Source organism: Phasianus colchicus, chromosome 28 (genome assembly GCF_987193195.1).
Source record: "Phasianus colchicus chromosome 28, bPhaCol1.hap1.1, whole genome shotgun sequence".
NCBI lineage: Eukaryota > Metazoa > Chordata > Aves > Galliformes > Phasianidae > Phasianus > Phasianus colchicus.
The window spans coordinates 2,240,745-2,257,706 of record NC_143463.1 but is presented as its reverse complement, the minus strand read 5'-3'; the positions used below and the strand labels follow the sequence as shown (position 1 = coordinate 2,257,706).

The 16,962-nt window shown below is 55.6% G+C and overlaps 2 protein-coding genes across 4 annotated transcripts; one reads left to right on the top strand and one right to left on the bottom strand.

The window, feature by feature from the left end:
• The first annotated feature begins 198 nt into the window (after nucleotides 1-198).
• ZNF414 (zinc finger protein 414) lies at nucleotides 199-6,052 on the top strand. Of its 2 annotated transcripts, XM_090126130.1 has the most exons (9): nucleotides 199-302; nucleotides 2,439-2,548; nucleotides 2,760-2,837; nucleotides 2,921-3,028; nucleotides 3,211-3,316; nucleotides 3,564-4,093; nucleotides 4,421-4,471; nucleotides 5,248-5,406; nucleotides 5,680-6,052. In XM_090126130.1, exons 2-9 carry the CDS (start codon nucleotides 2,479-2,481, stop codon nucleotides 5,754-5,756), a joined length of 1,179 nt encoding a protein of 392 aa, XP_089982256.1. In that variant the 5' UTR covers nucleotides 199-302; nucleotides 2,439-2,478; the 3' UTR covers nucleotides 5,757-6,052. The 2 variants fall into 2 exon arrangements, with proteins under 2 accessions (XP_089982256.1, XP_089982257.1); XM_090126131.1 differs by lacking the exon at nucleotides 4,421-4,471.
• Nucleotides 6,053-8,973: 2,921 nt separating this feature from the next.
• LOC116236112 (acidic leucine-rich nuclear phosphoprotein 32 family member B) lies at nucleotides 8,974-16,141 on the bottom strand. Of its 2 annotated transcripts, none has more exons than XM_090126133.1 (7): nucleotides 15,937-16,141; nucleotides 12,906-13,055; nucleotides 12,339-12,461; nucleotides 11,043-11,241; nucleotides 10,627-10,745; nucleotides 10,179-10,233; nucleotides 8,974-9,356 (listed from the first exon to the last, which is right to left on the bottom strand). In XM_090126133.1, the coding sequence occupies exons 1-7, from the start codon at nucleotides 15,988-15,990 to the stop codon at nucleotides 9,268-9,270; spliced, it is 789 nt and encodes a 262-aa protein (XP_089982259.1). In that variant the 5' UTR covers nucleotides 15,991-16,141; the 3' UTR covers nucleotides 8,974-9,267. The 2 variants fall into 2 exon arrangements, with proteins under 2 accessions (XP_089982259.1, XP_089982258.1); XM_090126132.1 differs by having other exon boundaries at nucleotides 10,627-10,748; nucleotides 15,937-16,138.
• Between the last annotated feature and the right edge of the window lie 821 nt (nucleotides 16,142-16,962).

Genomic DNA, 16,962 nt, shown 5'->3' with positions numbered 1-16,962 from the left:
GGGGTGTTATCAGGTGCTGCTCTGGGGGGTCCCCGCAAACCTCCCTCCGCGCCACCTCCCGCACACAATGGGACACAAACAGCGGCCCCCCCTCGTCCCCCACCCCTCCTTCCGTCCCTCTCCTTCCTCCTCCCCATCCCCCCCCCTCCCCCCCCTGGGCTTTTTCCTCCTCCTCCTCCTCCTCCTCTTCCCCCCCCTCTCTCCCCCCCCGGCTCTCGCGACAGCTCCGAGAGCAGAAAATGGCCCCGCGGCCGCAGCGCCGCCGCTGATGCGCGTTCCGGCCCCCCCCCCCCGCAGCCCCGGTACGTGCGGGCGGCACCGCGATGGGAAGAAGGGGGGAAAGGGGGGGCGGGGGGGGGGGGGGGGCATCGCGGAAGCTGCGGTGTCCTCAGGGTGGGGTCAGCCCCGATAGGGCTGTTTGTATAGGAAATGCTGGGGGGGGGGGGGGGGGAAGAGGGGGTGGCTGCTGGCCATAAGGGCTGCTGGCCGGGATTGGGGGGGGGGCTGACAATTGTAGCAGGTGGCTGCTAGCAAGGGGGGGGCTGCATGGGGGGCTACTGGCCACGGTGCTGTTAGCCATGGTGTGTTGTTGGGGGCTGTCAGTAATACAAAGGGAGTGTTAGCAGGGGGCTGCCGGCCATAGGGGGGTGGGAGCAGTGGTGTATTGGTGTTGGGGGGCTGTTGGTAAGACAAAGGGGCTGTTAGCGAGGGGGAGGGAGGGGGTAGATGGGGTGCTACTGGCCGTAGGGGATGGTAGCCATAGGTGTGTTGTTGGGGGGCTGTTAGCATGGGGGGCTGTGAGCCATAGAGGCTGCTAGCCGTGGTGTATTGTTGCTGGAGGGCTGTCAGTAATACAAAGGGGCTGTTAGCAGGGGTGGGCTACCAGCCACGGGTGTTGGTAGCCATGGGTTATTATCTATAGGGTCTATCAGCCACAGGGTGCTGCTGGCCAGGAGGTGCCAGCCATAGGGCTAGTAGCCATGGGGCGAGCAGCTGAGAGCCCCCCATGCATGGCATCCCTCCATCCCTGTGAGTTTGGGATATGTTGGCACCCTGAGCATCCCTGGGGTCACCCCGCATCCTCCTCCCGCAGCCATGGGATAAAGATGGGAGGGGGGGGGGTAAAGGCAGAGCCGGGGGTCCCTGCTCGGCTGTCACCTCCCAGGGGCGGTCCCATGAGCCAGCCTTTGTCTCTCATCTCCCAAGCCTCGGAGCTGCTGATCACAGAGATGCTTGGATAGGATTATCGGTCCCATTTCTCCTCCTGAAGTGGATTTGTGAATGTCTCTAAATCACCTTCTGGTGTGCTTGAGGGTGATGAGCTGTGCTCATTATTAATGGAATCAGTCCCAAAGCTGCTCTGGGTGACAGAAGGCTGCAAACACCTCAGACCCCAGAAGAGGTTATTATGGGGTCCCCACTCAGCACAGCAGTGCCATTGGATTTGCAGGAAAATGCTGTGAAAAGTGTGCAATGAGTGTGCAGTGGCTCTAGGATTTGGGTTTCCAGGGCAGGGTTTGCTCTGGGGCTGGGGGTGAATCTCCATGAGGTCCTGGGGATGGGAACATTGGTTCACAGCACTGTGCTCAGTGTTGCAGAAGGATGCAGTCCTGCTAGAGATGACAAATGGCAGCAGAACGGTGCAGGTGCCACCACCTCCCTCAAAGCTGGGGTTTGGAGGGCTAAGAATGCTACATCCATGCAGCTCCTCACTGTGTCAGGGGCAGTTCCTGGAGCAGTGATATTCCTACACTGTTTCTTGACCCTACCTATCCCTGGGATCATCACAAACCACCACCTTACAGGAAAGCTAATGCCATCATCCCCAGTGGCACCATTTGGTCCCAGTGCCAGCCCACTCCAGATGAGGCCATAAGAGAGCAGGACATCAAAAAGGCAATTTTCCCAAGTTTGTTTTTTCAAGAAATCAGGAAATTCATTGGAAGCTGTGGTGTATGGGGACTGCCAGCCCCTGGGATGGACACTGCTCGAGGGCTCCATCACCAACCCCAGCAACACCTTTCAGTGTCACCCCATGTGCTGAGACCCCACCCCCATCCATCCAGGCTGTGCTTCCCAATACAGCTTGCAATCCCACAGCACCCCAAAACCATGTGTTTTAAGCTGATTTCCCCCTGAAAAGCTGAAGAAATACCTCCATTACTGTGTCACCTGGGGGAGAGAAGGGGGGTCTTGTGGATCCAGAATAGGATTTGCCTATGGATGCTGTGCTGCAGCTGATCCTACAAGCTGGTGATGTGTGGGGCAGTGCCCCATTGCATGTGGCAGAGGAAGTGATGTTTGCTTGCTTTGGGGACCACGTGTGGGGTGGGAGAGGTGAGGAGGGAGGGTGCTGGCTTTAACACCCAGAGAAGAGCAGGAGGAGATGGTTGTTGCTCTGTGCTGAGTGTTAACCTCTGCTCCTTGGTTGGGTGCAGCATCACGAAGAAGAGGAGAGCCCCGTACCCTGCAGCGGCCATGAAGACAGAGAAGGATGAAACTCTGCCCAACTTCTCCCTGGGGGGGAAATACGTTGGGGAAGGGGCAGGTGAGTCCCTGGGATGGTGTGGGGCAGGCTGCTGTCTGAGGGATGTGACAATGGGGGACACCAGAAGTCCTATTGTAGGCATGGAGCTATGGCCCCAACCCCCTCCCCCCCCCACCCCAGATCACGCTCTGCTCCATGGCCGGGGCAGGGGTGAAGGTTTGGGATCACGATGGCTGCTCAGAGCACCGACCCCACAACCTCTTCCCTGCAGGCCCCATGACAGCACTGGGGAGCGGAGGAGCCCCCCCAGCACAGGACCTGCGGCTCCTAAAGCGCCGTCCAGCCCCAGGTGAGCTGAGTGCATCACCCACCCCGCTGACCCACAGGTGAGTAGGGACAGGGGATGAGGCCAATGGTGATGTCTTCTTGCAGGGAAGCACTATGCCTGCTCCAGCTACGGCTGCAAATTGGCCTTCCCCAGCATGCAAGAGCTGATGGACCACCTGAAGGTGCACTACAGACCCACGCAGTCCCTGGAGGGTAAGGGGACAGCAAGATGGGGATGCCCTGTGGTGCACAAATAGTGCTCGTGGAGCCCAGAGGGGCGTCTGGGGACACTGGTGGCACAGCATGGAAGGGGATGGGGACAGCACCAGGATCCCCACCCAGGGGCACAGCGCAGCCAGGACATTGCTGACTCCGCCCCATCTCTTTTTTTGCAGGCAAAACCTTCCAGTGCCCCACACTGGGCTGCACAGAGACCTTCCCCAGCATGCAGGACCTCATGGCCCACATGAAAGTGCACTACAAACCCAACCGCTATTTCAAGTGAGTCCTGGTCCCCCCCACTTGTCCTTGTCCCCCATTTGTCCCTATCCCCTTTCTCATTACTGTCCCACCCCACGTCTCTCCATGCACCCATCCCATGTACACACAGCCCCATCCCATACCCCATTTGGGGCCACCCCGTACCCCACCCTAACGGCGCAGACCCCAAGTCAGGGGGTCTGCGTGCCCTAAAATGACCACGGGAGGACTGACTGCCCCACACCTGACGCTGCCTGTGGCCCCACAGATGTGAGAACTGCCTGCTGCGCTTCCGCACCCACCGCTCCCTCTTCAAGCACCTCCACGTCTGCTCTGACCGCTCCAGCAGCCCCGCACCGCCGCCCCAAAAGGCCGAGAAGCCCACCCTGCCCACCGCCTCCACCCAAGAGAAGGAACCCACCGCCAAACCGCCCCCCGAGGGGCTGCCCAAGCCTCCCACCGTCATCCGGCACACGGAGAAAGAAGCCATCACCACAGCCCCCGGCACAGACCCGGCCCCCAACCTGCCCGACCTGCCCGGCTCGCTGGAAGCGCTGCCGCTCGTCCCGCCGGCCCCGCACCCCTTCCCGCTGCTGGAACCCAACCTGTTTGGCCCTCCGACCTTGACTCGCTTCTCGGGGCCTCCTCCTCCTCATCCTCCCCCTTCCTCGGTGCCGTTCCTCTCCTACATGCACCCCCCGGTGCCCTTCAGCCTGCCTGCAGCCCAGCCCCGCCTGCGGCCCTGCTCGCCCAGCCATGGCCCGGCAGCCTCCAACGCCGTCTGGAAGAAGAGCCAAGGTGAGCACAGAGGGCCCTTAGGGCAGTGCTTCTTCTGCTCTCGGACCAGGACAGCACGACGGCCAGCGAGGATCCCCCCTTCACCCCATAGCCCACAGCCTGGAGCTGCCCACCCCCACCGCCCTCTGCCTCATCCCACCGCCGTTCCCCGCCTCCCCCCACCAAATTGGGAAAGAAAAATAATGAAAGGCAACCGCCAGAATCCTCTAAATTGGCTCAGCCCTGCTGCTCCCCCGCATGCTGGGGCGCCAGGCCTGCCCCCCACATCCCCCCCATCCAGGGAGGGGAAGGCCTAATGCTTGTCTCGCCCCTCGATTCCCTCCGCAGGTTTGAGTGTCAGCCCACTCCTCCCATGCTTTGGCTCAGGAGTGACTCCAGGTTAGTTCGGCACCGACTGGTTGGGGGCTGCTTTGTCACTGGGGGGGTGGGGGGAGGTGTAGGGAGGGACTGTAGGGGAGGGGAGAGCCCCCACAGCACAGTGGGGAGGGAAAGCACCCTCATTTTGGGAAGCCCCATGCAGAGGGGATGCTGCCCAGGTAGGGGGGGGTTGTTGCTGTCTGCATCATTCCCCCCCATGCCAGAATCTGCTAAGCTTGGGTTGAGCAGCAGCACCAAGAGGGGGTGCAGCAGTTGCTTGGACTCAAACCCCCCCATTTTTCCAGCAGCTATGGCCAAGGGACACTGTTTCATGTGATGTCCATAGCCAACTCTGCTCTTAGATTTGGGGGCCTCTCCAGGATTTGGAGTTCCTCCCACAGAGAGGGGACCTGTTCATATTGCAGGGCTCAGAGTGGAAAGCTCCCACCCCACAGGTCCATGTGATACCCATGGCCAGCTATGCTCCAAGATTTGGGGTCCACCCTCTAGATGCAGGGGGCTCCCCCAGATTTGGGGTCCCTCCTTGGAGTGGAGTTCTCCTGCCCTGCAGCTCCATGGCACAGCTCCATACAACACCCACGGCCAACTCTGCTTTTAGGTTTGGGACCCCTCTTGCTGTGGGGTCTCCCCCAAATCCGTGACCCATTCATATTGCAGTACACAGAACGGGGGGCTTCTACCCCACAGCTCCACAGCACCGCCCCATGCATATCCCATTCGTGCCCACGGGTGCTGCCAGCAGGCTCTGTGCTTCCCTCCTTCACCTGTCCTTACAGGGCACTCCTCCAACAGCCGGATCGTGTGGGAGCACACGCGGGGCCGCTACACCTGCATGCAGTGCCCCTACTCCACGGCCTCGCGGGAGGAGATGACACTGCACATCGAGGAGCACCGCAAGAACCCAGCACCAGCTGGGCGCATGGACACAGACGTGGGTATGGCCTTGGGAGGGGTGGCTACGGGGGACCCCAGGTGCTCTCTTTGAATGGGATTTAGCATGAGCATCCCCTTCCTTCCCTTCAGTCCCTAAGGGGTGGGAATGGGGCACTCAGAGGGTCTGGCTTGGAGGAAGGAGGTGTTAATGGGGATCAACCCCACTGCTGTCCTCACACCTAGCATCCCAGCATGCTTCCAAGCCCCAGCATATCTCCAAAGCAAGCTGTGCAGCTCAGCCCCAGACCTGATGGCTCTCTTCCTTCTCCCTGCAGACTTTGGGGTGAGCATCGCCTCCTTCCACTCGAAGCTGACACCAGAGATGGAGAACACCCTGTACTCACAGCTCTGAGGAGAGCTGCTCCTGCTGAACTGAGGGCACCACATGCTCCACACCTCAGCACTGGGACCCTTGGGAGCATCCCCAGCATGGGCTGCCAGAGGAGGGTGGCAATTGGTGGTTTTTTTTTTGAGTCTCTCTCCCCTTTATTTTTGAAATGCTAAGCCCCCTACGAGCCCTCGTGTCTCTCCCTTCCCTACAAGTTCCATTGCTCCAGCCTGGGAGGAGGAGGGGGTGAGAGGTTGGGGGGAGTCCAACGGATGCTCAGGAACAAGGTGTGGAAATTAATAAATAGGAATTGTACAGGAGGAGCGACTGGGAGAGCCTCTATGGGGGGCAATAAGGAGCTGTGCCAGCCCTAAGGAGCTGCCCCCCCACCCCAGAGAGGGGGGCCAGGTGGGGCAGCAGGGGCTCTGCATCACGCAGCAGGGGGTCCCACCATGGGAAGGGTGTGGAAAGGGTGGGTTTGAAGGAGACACAGCATTTGGAGGAGGCCAAAATCATATCCAGGTGCAGTCCCACCCCCCCCCCCCCATCATCCTGCTGCCCTATTGGGAGCTCAGGCTTTGCCCCCTGTGCCACAGCACCTGGAGCTTTTATTTTCTTTGGCTGGAAGATGGGTTTGCTGCAAGCAGTAGATGAGAGCTGCTCTACCCATTCCAAGATACACCCCATGGTTCACACATAGCAGCTGTAGGGGATGCAGTGCGGGATTCCTGCAGCAGAGCTGAAGCTGCTCTTTTCCCAGGAACACCGACCCCATAACGCAGATCTTCAGGGGGCTGCATGCTCCCAGCTCCCTCCATGCAGCCCTGCAGCCACAGCTCCAGCACACCCAGCTTTGTGCATAGGGGAAGGTGAGCGCAGCAGGGAGCAGCCCCAGCCACTCCTGCTGGGGATAGAGCACTGAGCAGCAACAGTGAGGCTGCACAAATCCTCACCAGGCCCTGGGTTGGCCACTGGGCACACAGAATCACAGAACACCCTGCAAAGAGCCCGAGGTAAAGCCCACACAGAACTGACAGTCACAGCTCACCAGGACCACGCAGCCCCACAGGCACCTTAAGACCCCAGGGAGGGGGCACAGCTCCCCTTTCTGAGCCCCCAAAGCCCTCCGAGCCCTGCCTGGGTTCAGACCCCAGTACCCAATCCCTGCTCCAGCACTGCCTTTGGGGTGTACCAACACTGGGGCTGTTCACCCCCCTCCACCCTTAAGCCGTATCACTGTCCTCAGCAGGGCCTCCCAGCAGAGTTGAAGCCATTCTCATGCATTTCTCAACATTTTAACAGGAGACTTTTCCTACGGATAGAAAAGCAGATACACACCTACCTGTCCTTCAGCAGCCCCACAGCTCCCCATGAACCTGGTGCTGGCAGTTCACAGGACAGCCCAGATCAGAGCTGCCATACAGACCCCACAAACACATCCTGCATGGATTCCCCAACACATTTCCCATCCGAGCCCCCGCTCCACCCCCATCCATAAGAAGCCCCCCTCCTCACCCCAATGACAGACAAGCTTCACTTACCAAGAATCCTCCCAGCTGGAGCTCAGACCAAAAAAAAAGCCATGGAAAGGTGAGCAGAGCCATCACTGCTGTAGGAGAAGATCCAGCTGCTCAAGAAAAACTGCCCCAGAACTTCCAAGCCAGGGCTTCCGTGGGCTGCTGGCAGCTCTGGTGTTCCTAGAGCAGAGGCAGTGAAGGCAACATTCATTGCAATGGATTTTTAAAAACTGAAGTCTTTATTAAAAGTTTTATCCAAATTTTGTAACAAAAGATACAAAAGGGCTGGAGATCCTTATTCCTGGGACTAGTCTGACCAATCGAAACCTGACAGTGACTAGGCTATTATAAAATCCATACAATCTGCTAAAAATGCAGGGAAAAAAAATTAGAAGTAACTGCTGCTCTGATTTTTTTTTTTTCCTTTTTTAAATTCCTTTAACATTTATAAGTTACTCAGTTTGCATTTTACAGGAGTAGTTCTTCTCTGAATGGTTACAGCTACTGTACAATGCAAGAGACAACAGCAAGAACAGAACAAAGCAACAGAAACTCTGATGTGCTGCAAACACACACCACTCCTGAAGGAACTCTGTGAGCCTCACCTCCAGGCACTGGGTGCCAAAGCATTGCCTGGAGCACCGAGCAGAGCTCTGCAAAGTGCCAGTGCCCCCGCAGCAGCGCGATGCTCCCAGCACTGTGTTGCTCCCTCTGTCCCCAACGCAGGCACCCAGCACCCAACAGCTCCCCATCCCTGCAGGCCACAGGGCCAGGTTTCTCCAGAAGCTATCAGCTGTGCCATCCGAACGCCTCGTGGCAAAGGAAGGAAGGGTCAGAGGCCAGAAACCCTGCAGTGGAGAGCTAGCCCTGGTCCAATTCCCCCCTTCCCTGCTCCAGCCACTCCAGGTCAGAGGGAGACATGCCCCATGGCTGCTCCTGCAGCACGTAAATAGCATGAATGGGAGCAAGCTGCATTTCTGATCAATGGACTTCTCTTTGTGCTGAAAAGGAAAAAGGAGGAGGACACACACCAGGCAACTGTCCAGAGCTGTTACTGGCTAGCAGAAGGACCCTGAGAATATATAGGCTAACACGGTCTCCCGGGGAATGCCGAGTTAGGTGCATCACAGTGATACTGGTTGAACGTGTTCTGTACAGTGCGAAATGGAGTTTGACAGAAGTGCAGTATCCCTAAACCTGCTATTTCCTATCTCTTCCCAAAGCACAGGCTGCTAGAACGATGACCAGCCTCAGCACAGCAGATGTTCAGGACCATAAACCAGCACTACTTGGGCATCCAAGTCGAAGTTATTAGGTGGCAATCAGGAAAAAAAAATATTCCAGTTTATAAAAAGTAGGAAAGCAAGTACAGGGCTACTGCAAGGTGCATCACCAGAGGTACCAGGTCTTGCAAGCAGTCAACCCCCCGCCCAAGTCCCCAAGCACCCCGCAATCCCAGCACTAAAGTATCTTCAAGCATATCCAGAGATCACATCACCATTATTTCTGATCAGAGACACCTCAGTGATCGGTTGCTTAAGAGTCCATTCAGATGAACCAGATTTGCACCCACTGCTCAAGATGGCTCGAGTGTCTTCGGAAAGCAGGTCTGAGGGCATGCAGATAGCAAACACCTTCTTGGCTGTCAGGCAAGGTGGCAGGCTGGAGCTCTGGGTCCAGTGTGGCAAGGCTGATTTCAGACACCAAAGATACCCTAGGAGGAATTTTTCTTTTTTTTTTTTTTCCTTTTTTTTTTTTTTTTTTTTGCAAACTGCTGCACAAACCACAGAACGGAGAAAGCCTTTGGTCATGAGATACTTGTGAGAAAGAGAGCCTTGTATGGAAGATTCCCCTGAATGCCTACAGTATTCTACATCTTAAAAAAATATACTGTGGACGCTGCAGCCATACAAAGGGGAGGAGGAGTGGGAGATGGGGATTTACAGTCTCACATAGACACAACGGGGAGGTTAAGACAAGCACAGTCATAGTCTGTAAAACTGATTGGCTCGCTGGGATCAGTCATCCTCATCATCCTCTTCGTCCTCTGGGTCTTCCTCTCCTTCATCCTCTAGATTTCGTTTTCTCTTCTCCCCTCGTGGAAGGTCTGCAAACAGAGGTGAAGCATGAAGTTCTGCTCAGTCTTGAGGAACAGCACTTGAACAGCAGCTACAAGCCTCAGCAGCTACAGCTTGCCAGTGAGCAAGCACAGACTAGACTCTCACCATGACGTATGAGATCCACCCAGCTCAGTTTCTCATGCTACCCAAAAACCATGGACTCGTAAGAAGCAGTAACAATTTTTATGGCCTCCAAGCATCCTACATTTCATCAAGTGCTCCAAAGCAGGCTTTTTGTTGAGCACTCCCAAAAGCTTAACTATACAATTCAGTCATTTCTGACCACACTCAAGTAAGGAAATTTAAAATCATGCCAACCACTACATTCTGTCAGTGTGTTCGGGTGCTTATAACCAGAGGAGTCTGGACTCAAGTCAAGCTCAGGTCTATACACCTCTCTAGAGCTGACAGGAGAGGGGAGTACCTCTCACAGAGACTACTAACAACAGAGTCTATGACAGAAGCCCCAGTCTGGCAAGAACCATCAGTTCAAGCTACTTAGATAGGTTTACTAGGCAATTTACCCCCTAATATTTGGCAATCTACCCAGCTTGATAGGTATTAACAGGCACTGAAACTTATTTCCCCATCACTACCACCTAACTCTCAGGTTTTAGCCACTATTTTATAGTTAGCTCAGACACAAGCAACAGCTTAGCACTGCTTCCAAGGAGGCATGCTGCACTTGTCATGGAGAAGCTGAAGGCAACAAGGCACAGAAGCTTGGGAAGCTCTAAGAATAGAGCAAACATGCCAAGACTGTCACGACAGCTTTGCAAGGCACATAGTTTATTAATTATTCAACTTACCATCATCAGCTTCATCATCATCTTCATCCTCACCATCTTCCTCCTCATCTTCCTCCTAGAAGGAAAACAAGACACCTTGTTACACAAACCACAATGCTTTTCCTTCATCTCTGCTCCCACCTTTCTTAGGGTGTAAGGTGCAAGCTGGGTATGGAGAAGCTCCTCTTTCTTTAACAGCACTTGTTAAGAGTGTTTTCTGTATGGCTTTATGGCTTGACAACTGATACAGAAACATCAGTCCAAGTGGAAAACTGCTGAACCAGAAAACTCTCATGGATTAAGAAGTTTCTGGATGGGAAAAGCCAAAGCCCAGGGTAGGACCCCTTGAATCTGCCCACAAAGAGGCACCTGTGACATGGTCTGATGGGTCATAAGATTAACATACAAACACACTGTCAAGCAAGCCAAAATGCTACTGAAGACATACAGTAATGACAGAAAGCCTCACCTCATCATCTACTCCATCCTCCTCCTCTTCACCTTCCAGATCATCATCTTCATCATCTTCTTCATCGATGACTTCTTCATCCAAGTCATCTTCCTCATCATCATCCTCCTCTTCCTCACCTTCTACCAATACAAAAACATTATGGTTTCCAAATACTTGCTAATTCCAGACAGTATGCCCACAACTGCTAGAGCAGAAGCAATAGGAAGGACCTCACACCAAACAAGCACACACAAGGAGTACCAGCAGCACCCTGTCAGCTTGCAGCAAGCCTCACTTCTCTGCAGCCCACCAAAGAAAGGAAGGTATCCAAACAGCCCCTACTTCAGTGGCAAGTTATAATCATTTATATAGCAACACAATCGTAGAGAATGAGAAAAATGAGCTGTTCCCAAGAAAAAGGAGAAAATCCTTACCTTCCCCATTCTCATATTCATCTTCCAGGCCATCCCCATCTGCCTCGGGGTCTGAGTCAGGAGCTTCCTGCTCATCAGCATCAAATCCATCTAGGTATGTGAGCTGGGGCAGAAGGGTGAACACACTCTCCCGGTAGTTGATGAGCATTGTCACCTCGCAGTTGAAGAGGTCCAGACTATGCAGGTTTGGCAACTTTTTCTGCAAAGATTAAGTCAGCAGATCATTCACAAGTCAACACTTTAATAGAAGATCAAGCAGCCATTAAAATACAGATGGTTTGCTTACTACCCATATCTAATACCAAAAAAGATTATTTGCATGCATTATTTTCACCATATGCTCCTCACGTGGAGATAAGTTGCTGGCTTTCCTAAGTGTAGGATAACACTTATGCTGAAAGATGACTCCTTTTCAGCTCCCCTGTCCTACAGCTTCCTCTCCTTGGACCAATATGGGAATCTTACTCCTTCTTAGATGATGGAGTGGGTAACAAACACTGTGCCCAGCTCCCACACAGCAGGAGGAATTACAAAATCAGGCTCACAGTGCCCAAAAACATCAGGCAAAATGCCCAAGAGCACAACACAGGCAGCTCAGTGCTTGCAAACTGTATCTGATGTGCTTTTCAGCACAGCCTCAGCAGCTCCTCCAGTCAGACTAGCACACTGTGCACCCAGCTAAGCAAAGGAGAACAGTTTCCAGCTCTTTCTGGAGAGGATGGAGGGACCAAAGATAACAGCTACCGAGGCCAACTCCCTAGATCAGGCCTTTCACAGCTACAAAGTCTAGATGGCAAGGCAAAAGCCTTCCCTAGGGCAGCCTAGCTGCACCAGAAACGGTGCTCCTGCATTCACAGCAGGAACCTCCTGCAATGTAAGTTGTGACAGCACCCATGGTGCAAGAGTCACAGTGCAGCATCAGTGTCTTTGGATTGATGCAATGGAAGCCCTCACTGGTGTCCAAGCAACTCATCTCCATGACACCCCAGGTGCCACCTACCTCAAACTGCATCCGACCCATTAACGGTCCTTTCTCAGATGGACACTGAGCACTGCATCCACAGTTTTACTCATCCAGCCCAAATTTCATGCTTCTTTTTAGCAACTGGCTGCTGGTTTTCCAGACAGTGGAGCCATTAACTATTAGCCCAGCCTCAAATTGGACCCACACATCTGTTCCCATCAGAACCACGAAGTGCTGTTGGAACAGTTACCAAGATGTTGGACTTCTGCTGCACAGACATGCTCCCCAAAGGAAATATCATCCCTTAGATCCCAGCACTGCCTCTCACTCACCAAGGGTTCCAGGGTATTGATGTCTTTGATCTTGTTGCCACTTAGATTCAAGTGTGTCAGGTTAGGAGTTCTCTCTGCTAGAACTTCAAGGCCACCAGAAATCCGGTTATCACTCAGCTCCAGCTGTCAGAAGGAAACATCATATGGTCACAAAGTGTTTCAGCTTTTCACAAAGGGAATACAGTTCCCTGACAACTAGACCGTAGCAGAACCCTGTTCATTAGAGAAGCAGCTCCAGTTTTCACCGAGATCCCATTTCCAAGTTAACATAGCACCACTCCCAGCCACTTCAGTACTGCAGGTCTGAGGGAGTAGCTATCCTGCTACCTAACTGCAAACACTAAAACCTAAAATACAAGACTGAAATTTACAACTGTAAGAACACAAAAGGATGCTTAAAATGCAAGCTCAAAAATATTCTCTTACATTAGAAAATAACCTCTCAATTGCTCAGCCTACAGACTGAGAATCCAAGTGTGTTTTTCCAGCTAATGCAGGAACAAGCTCTGACCACACAGAGATCAGCCTGCCTGTCCCAGAGCAAGGACTGCTGGAGATGGGACTCACCTTTCGGAGCTTGTTAAGTTTGGGGAGATTGGAGATGGACATAAGGTTGACGTTGATCATGCTGAGGAACTCCAGGTTCTCAAAATCTGAAGAGAGCCCAACGATCTTCCCATCATCCGAACGGCAGTTATCAAGGACCAGCTCTTTCACCTGCCAACAGAGACACTCAGGAGCTGTCATTGCACATCCAGCTGAGCCTCACCTCAAATCCATCAAGCTGACTGCAGGCTCAGTGAAGTTTCACAGCAGCAGGCATATCTACAGGTCTCCCTGCGCTCACCCTAAGGGACATGCGAGATCTTAAAGCTGAACCACTTCTGAGAGAGCACAAGTTACTGCAGCGAGGATTCCATCTTTTAAGCACAAGCTGTGCAATTTGTACCACCATACATCTGACTCCAGCCAAGGCCTGCCAGAAGCCTTTCTTCGCTAGGAAACCTTCAGAGGTTGAACCATAAGGTTGCATCAAAGCATTTCACACAAAGCTTCAAAAAGCTTCCAGAGCCACAACCCAGGCTGAGCTAACAAAACACCAAACTAAGTCACTTGGTTCTGTCCCCTTTGGTCCTTCCCACAACACTAGGCCTGCCTTGGGCACTGGAAAGCCTGCCCCAAACAGCCACTGAAGGCACATTCCCACCAAGAGTCTCCCCACAGACTCAATGATCCTGATAGGTCCTTTCCAAATCAGGATATTTTGTGGAGCAAACCCCTCACACCCCATGGCCTCCAAGCTCTTCATACACTGATGGCATCCAATATCTTGCCAAGCATAGACTACGTGCACAGCAGTAATCTTTATCTGTTCTTTCAGTATACCCCCCCACAACAATAAGACCACAGAACTGCACCCTGTAGGCACCCAAAGGGCAGACACACATACCTGCAGCACCCGCACCCCCCTCTGAAGCACAGCTCCAGTTCTTGTGGGCCATTCCCAAAATTTGCTTTTACCCCATACATTCTTCCCCACAAGATGCAAAAGTGAGTCTTGGCCAGAAAGCTCGTGTTGCTCTCCAAATTCCTCCTGTGCAGATCTCTAATTTTACCTCCTGCTCAGATCAGCCAACTCTCAGAAAGTCATACGAACTTCACTTTGTCCTATTATAAGGGAGTTTTCTTCCAGGGCTGCCCTGCCAACTTCACAGCAGCACCCCAGGTCAAAATGAGTTAACACAAACTCCAGAGGTGGCTGCACTGGTCAGGGCTCTGAGCAGAGCAGCAAACAAGCTCAACCAAGAGTTCTGCAGTTGAGCTCATTTTGCTCCTCAAACAAAACTCTGATTAAACTGAGACTCAGCATCCAAGCATAAAGGCAGCCAACGCCAGCACTTTGCTGCTGTCGCTTGGTTCACTTCTCACCACAGAAGTGAGAGTGAACATTACTGGGTTAAGAACCAACCTCGCTGAGGAGGGACCTGCTTAACTTGGAGCAGAGCCTTGCCCTGGCCAGCAGAACAAACGCTGCAGCTGGCAGAGCAAAAGCAGAACAGGACTGAGCAGCCAGGACTGCTCCTTCCAGCAGCAGTACTGGCTCGTACCAGCCTCGGCTGCAGGGCACACACGCTCTGAGCCTGCTCTTTTCCCCAGCATGCCACACACTCAAATTCCTGGTGTCAAACAAGAGGAAACCTGCAGCTTGCAGCCTCGAAGGGACACTTCTGTTCCTCACACTGTTCTCGTTCTGCAAGTTCCTTCACCATCCAGAAAGGCTTTAACTTCAACCACGAGCTCCATTTATGGAGCGTTTTCCTTGTGATCCCAGCTCGATTCTCAGCAACCCAGGGCAACGTGCTGCAGAGACGCAGGGATCTGTCCCAGGAGCTGGATGACAGTCATGGCTATCTTGCCATGAGGAAGCCAGCAGGATGGCACGGCCGGCCTCAGATAAGGACAGGCCTCTTTGCTGAAGCACTGCACACAGCAACGATGAGCTGCTGCTCCAGAAGCTGAGGCTTAAAGGACAACGCAAATGGTTTGGAAGGGTGCAAAAGTCCCAGCCTCGAGCCCTGGCTGACCGCTGTGTGCAGAGTGATCTAAACACCATAGCAGCGAGGCAGTTTAACTGGCCCCACCAGCTGAGCAGACAGCATTCCTCAGCACAGCAAAGGACATACAAGCCACAGGCAGGCACTGGGAAGGAGAAAGTTCAGCCAAAGAGGCACTGGAGAAGGAAACTGAGCAGCAAAGTGATTTAGGACAGCTCAGCTATCGCCTGGCTCCTTTTTTTAGGCAGGGTAGGTCTATCACAGCACCCTCCTCCTGCCAACGTGGGCTCCTCACGTCCGTGCTTCAGCACTGAGCTTCCCCTCCTCCAAGAGGGGAGAAACCCCACTCAAAGGCATAGGCCCAAGCACGGGAATTTCCACCTTCGATACCAACAGCCCCACTTTCTCCTCTCGCTGCGAGCCCACGCAGCCCTGCCTGCCTCCGCGAAGGAGAGGCCGGGCTGTGAATCACCACCAGCAGCGGGGAAAGTACAGCCCGCGCCGCTGCCACCGCCGGCCACGCTGCGAGCTCGGCTCACCGGCGGCCCGCAGGGCTACCAGAGCCCCGCACGCCGGGCGGCCCGCAGCCCCGGGGGCGGCACGGCGCCTTCCCACGTCCCCCACGCAGCGGCGGGGCGGGCTGGCCGGCAGCAGGGCGCGGCCGTGCCGGGCTCCCGGGGGCACAGCGAGCTTTAAGGAAGGCTCGAGGCCGCTGCCCCAACACGAGGCGCCTGCGGGCCTCGCCGCCCCTCGGCTCCGGCCCTCGGCGCGGTGCCTCCATGGCGCCCGGGGCCGCCCCTAACATGGCCGAGCCGCGTGCGCGGGGCCGCTCCGGCCATGTTAGACGGCCCGGCGCGGCGGGAGCCATCTCAGCACCATTTTGGGCGAGCTGCGGGCACGGGAAGGCGGCAGCGCCGCTCGGCCCCGCTGCGACACGTGCGCACGCCGCGCCATGGCGCCCACGGGCCGCGCCGGGCCCCGCCGCTCGCCCCGCGTCCCTCCCCGCCCTCCCGGCCCCGCCATGTGCTCGGCGGCAGCGCTACCTCTCCGGGCTTCTTGTTGCGCAGCTCCAGTGTGAGCCGCTTTTTCATCTCCATCCTCCCGCCGCCGCCGTGCCGGGCTGAGCCGAGCCGAACCGAGCCGAGCTAGAACCGAGCTCGCCGAGCCGAGCCGAGCCGAGCCCGCCGGAGCCCGCGCGCCGCCGCCGCCGCCGCTTATATAGAGGAAGGCGCCAACGGCAACAAAGGCGGCGCGCCACGCGCCCCCTGGCGGCTCCGCGCCCCTCCGCGCCGCGCCGCCCCGGACCCCGCCGCGCCACAGCGCCCCCTGCCGGGCTCCGCCGCGCGTGGCGGGCGAGGGGCGGCCCTCGACAAAATGGCACCCCGGGGCGCGGGTGGGGGTGCGCGGGGCCGTGCGGCTCAGCGCCCCGCTTCGGGGCTCCGTCTCCTCGGGGAGAGTACCGGCGGGCAGCCGGTCCGTCGCGCAGCCGCGGTGCGTGGTGGCACAGCCACGTCCGGCGTGGCGGCGTGGAGTGACGGTGCAGTCTTCCAAGCTTGCCCTGTGCTCATCATGGCGACGTTTGGATTCAAAAAACGCTGCCCCGGTCTGAAATGTTCGGGTGGTCCCGACGCCTTCAGGCCTGGCGGATGGGAGCCAGGACGAGGTTAACCCGGTGCAGGGGAAATGGCCACACGATGTCCCCTCACAGCTCCCCTCGTGGCTGCGGGGCTTTGGGATCACCTCCATGTCCCGCTGCCTGTCTGGGACAAGGTTGCTGTGTGATCTCCCCATTAGCAGCAGGTCACCACATTACATCCCCTCCCAGCTCCCCTCATGGCTGTGGGACTTCAGGGAGACACGTCCAAGCCCCATTGCTTGGACACGATAGGGTCGCTGTGTGGTTTCCCCATTATCACAGCTCCCATCATGGCTGCGGAGCCTCAGCATCACCTCCAGGTCCCAGGGAATGGCCAGGGTGAGGTCACTGTGTGACTTCCATGCCGTGAGGAGGTCGTCGCATCTCACAGCTCCCCTCATGGCAGTGGGGCTTTGAGATTGCCTCCATGTCC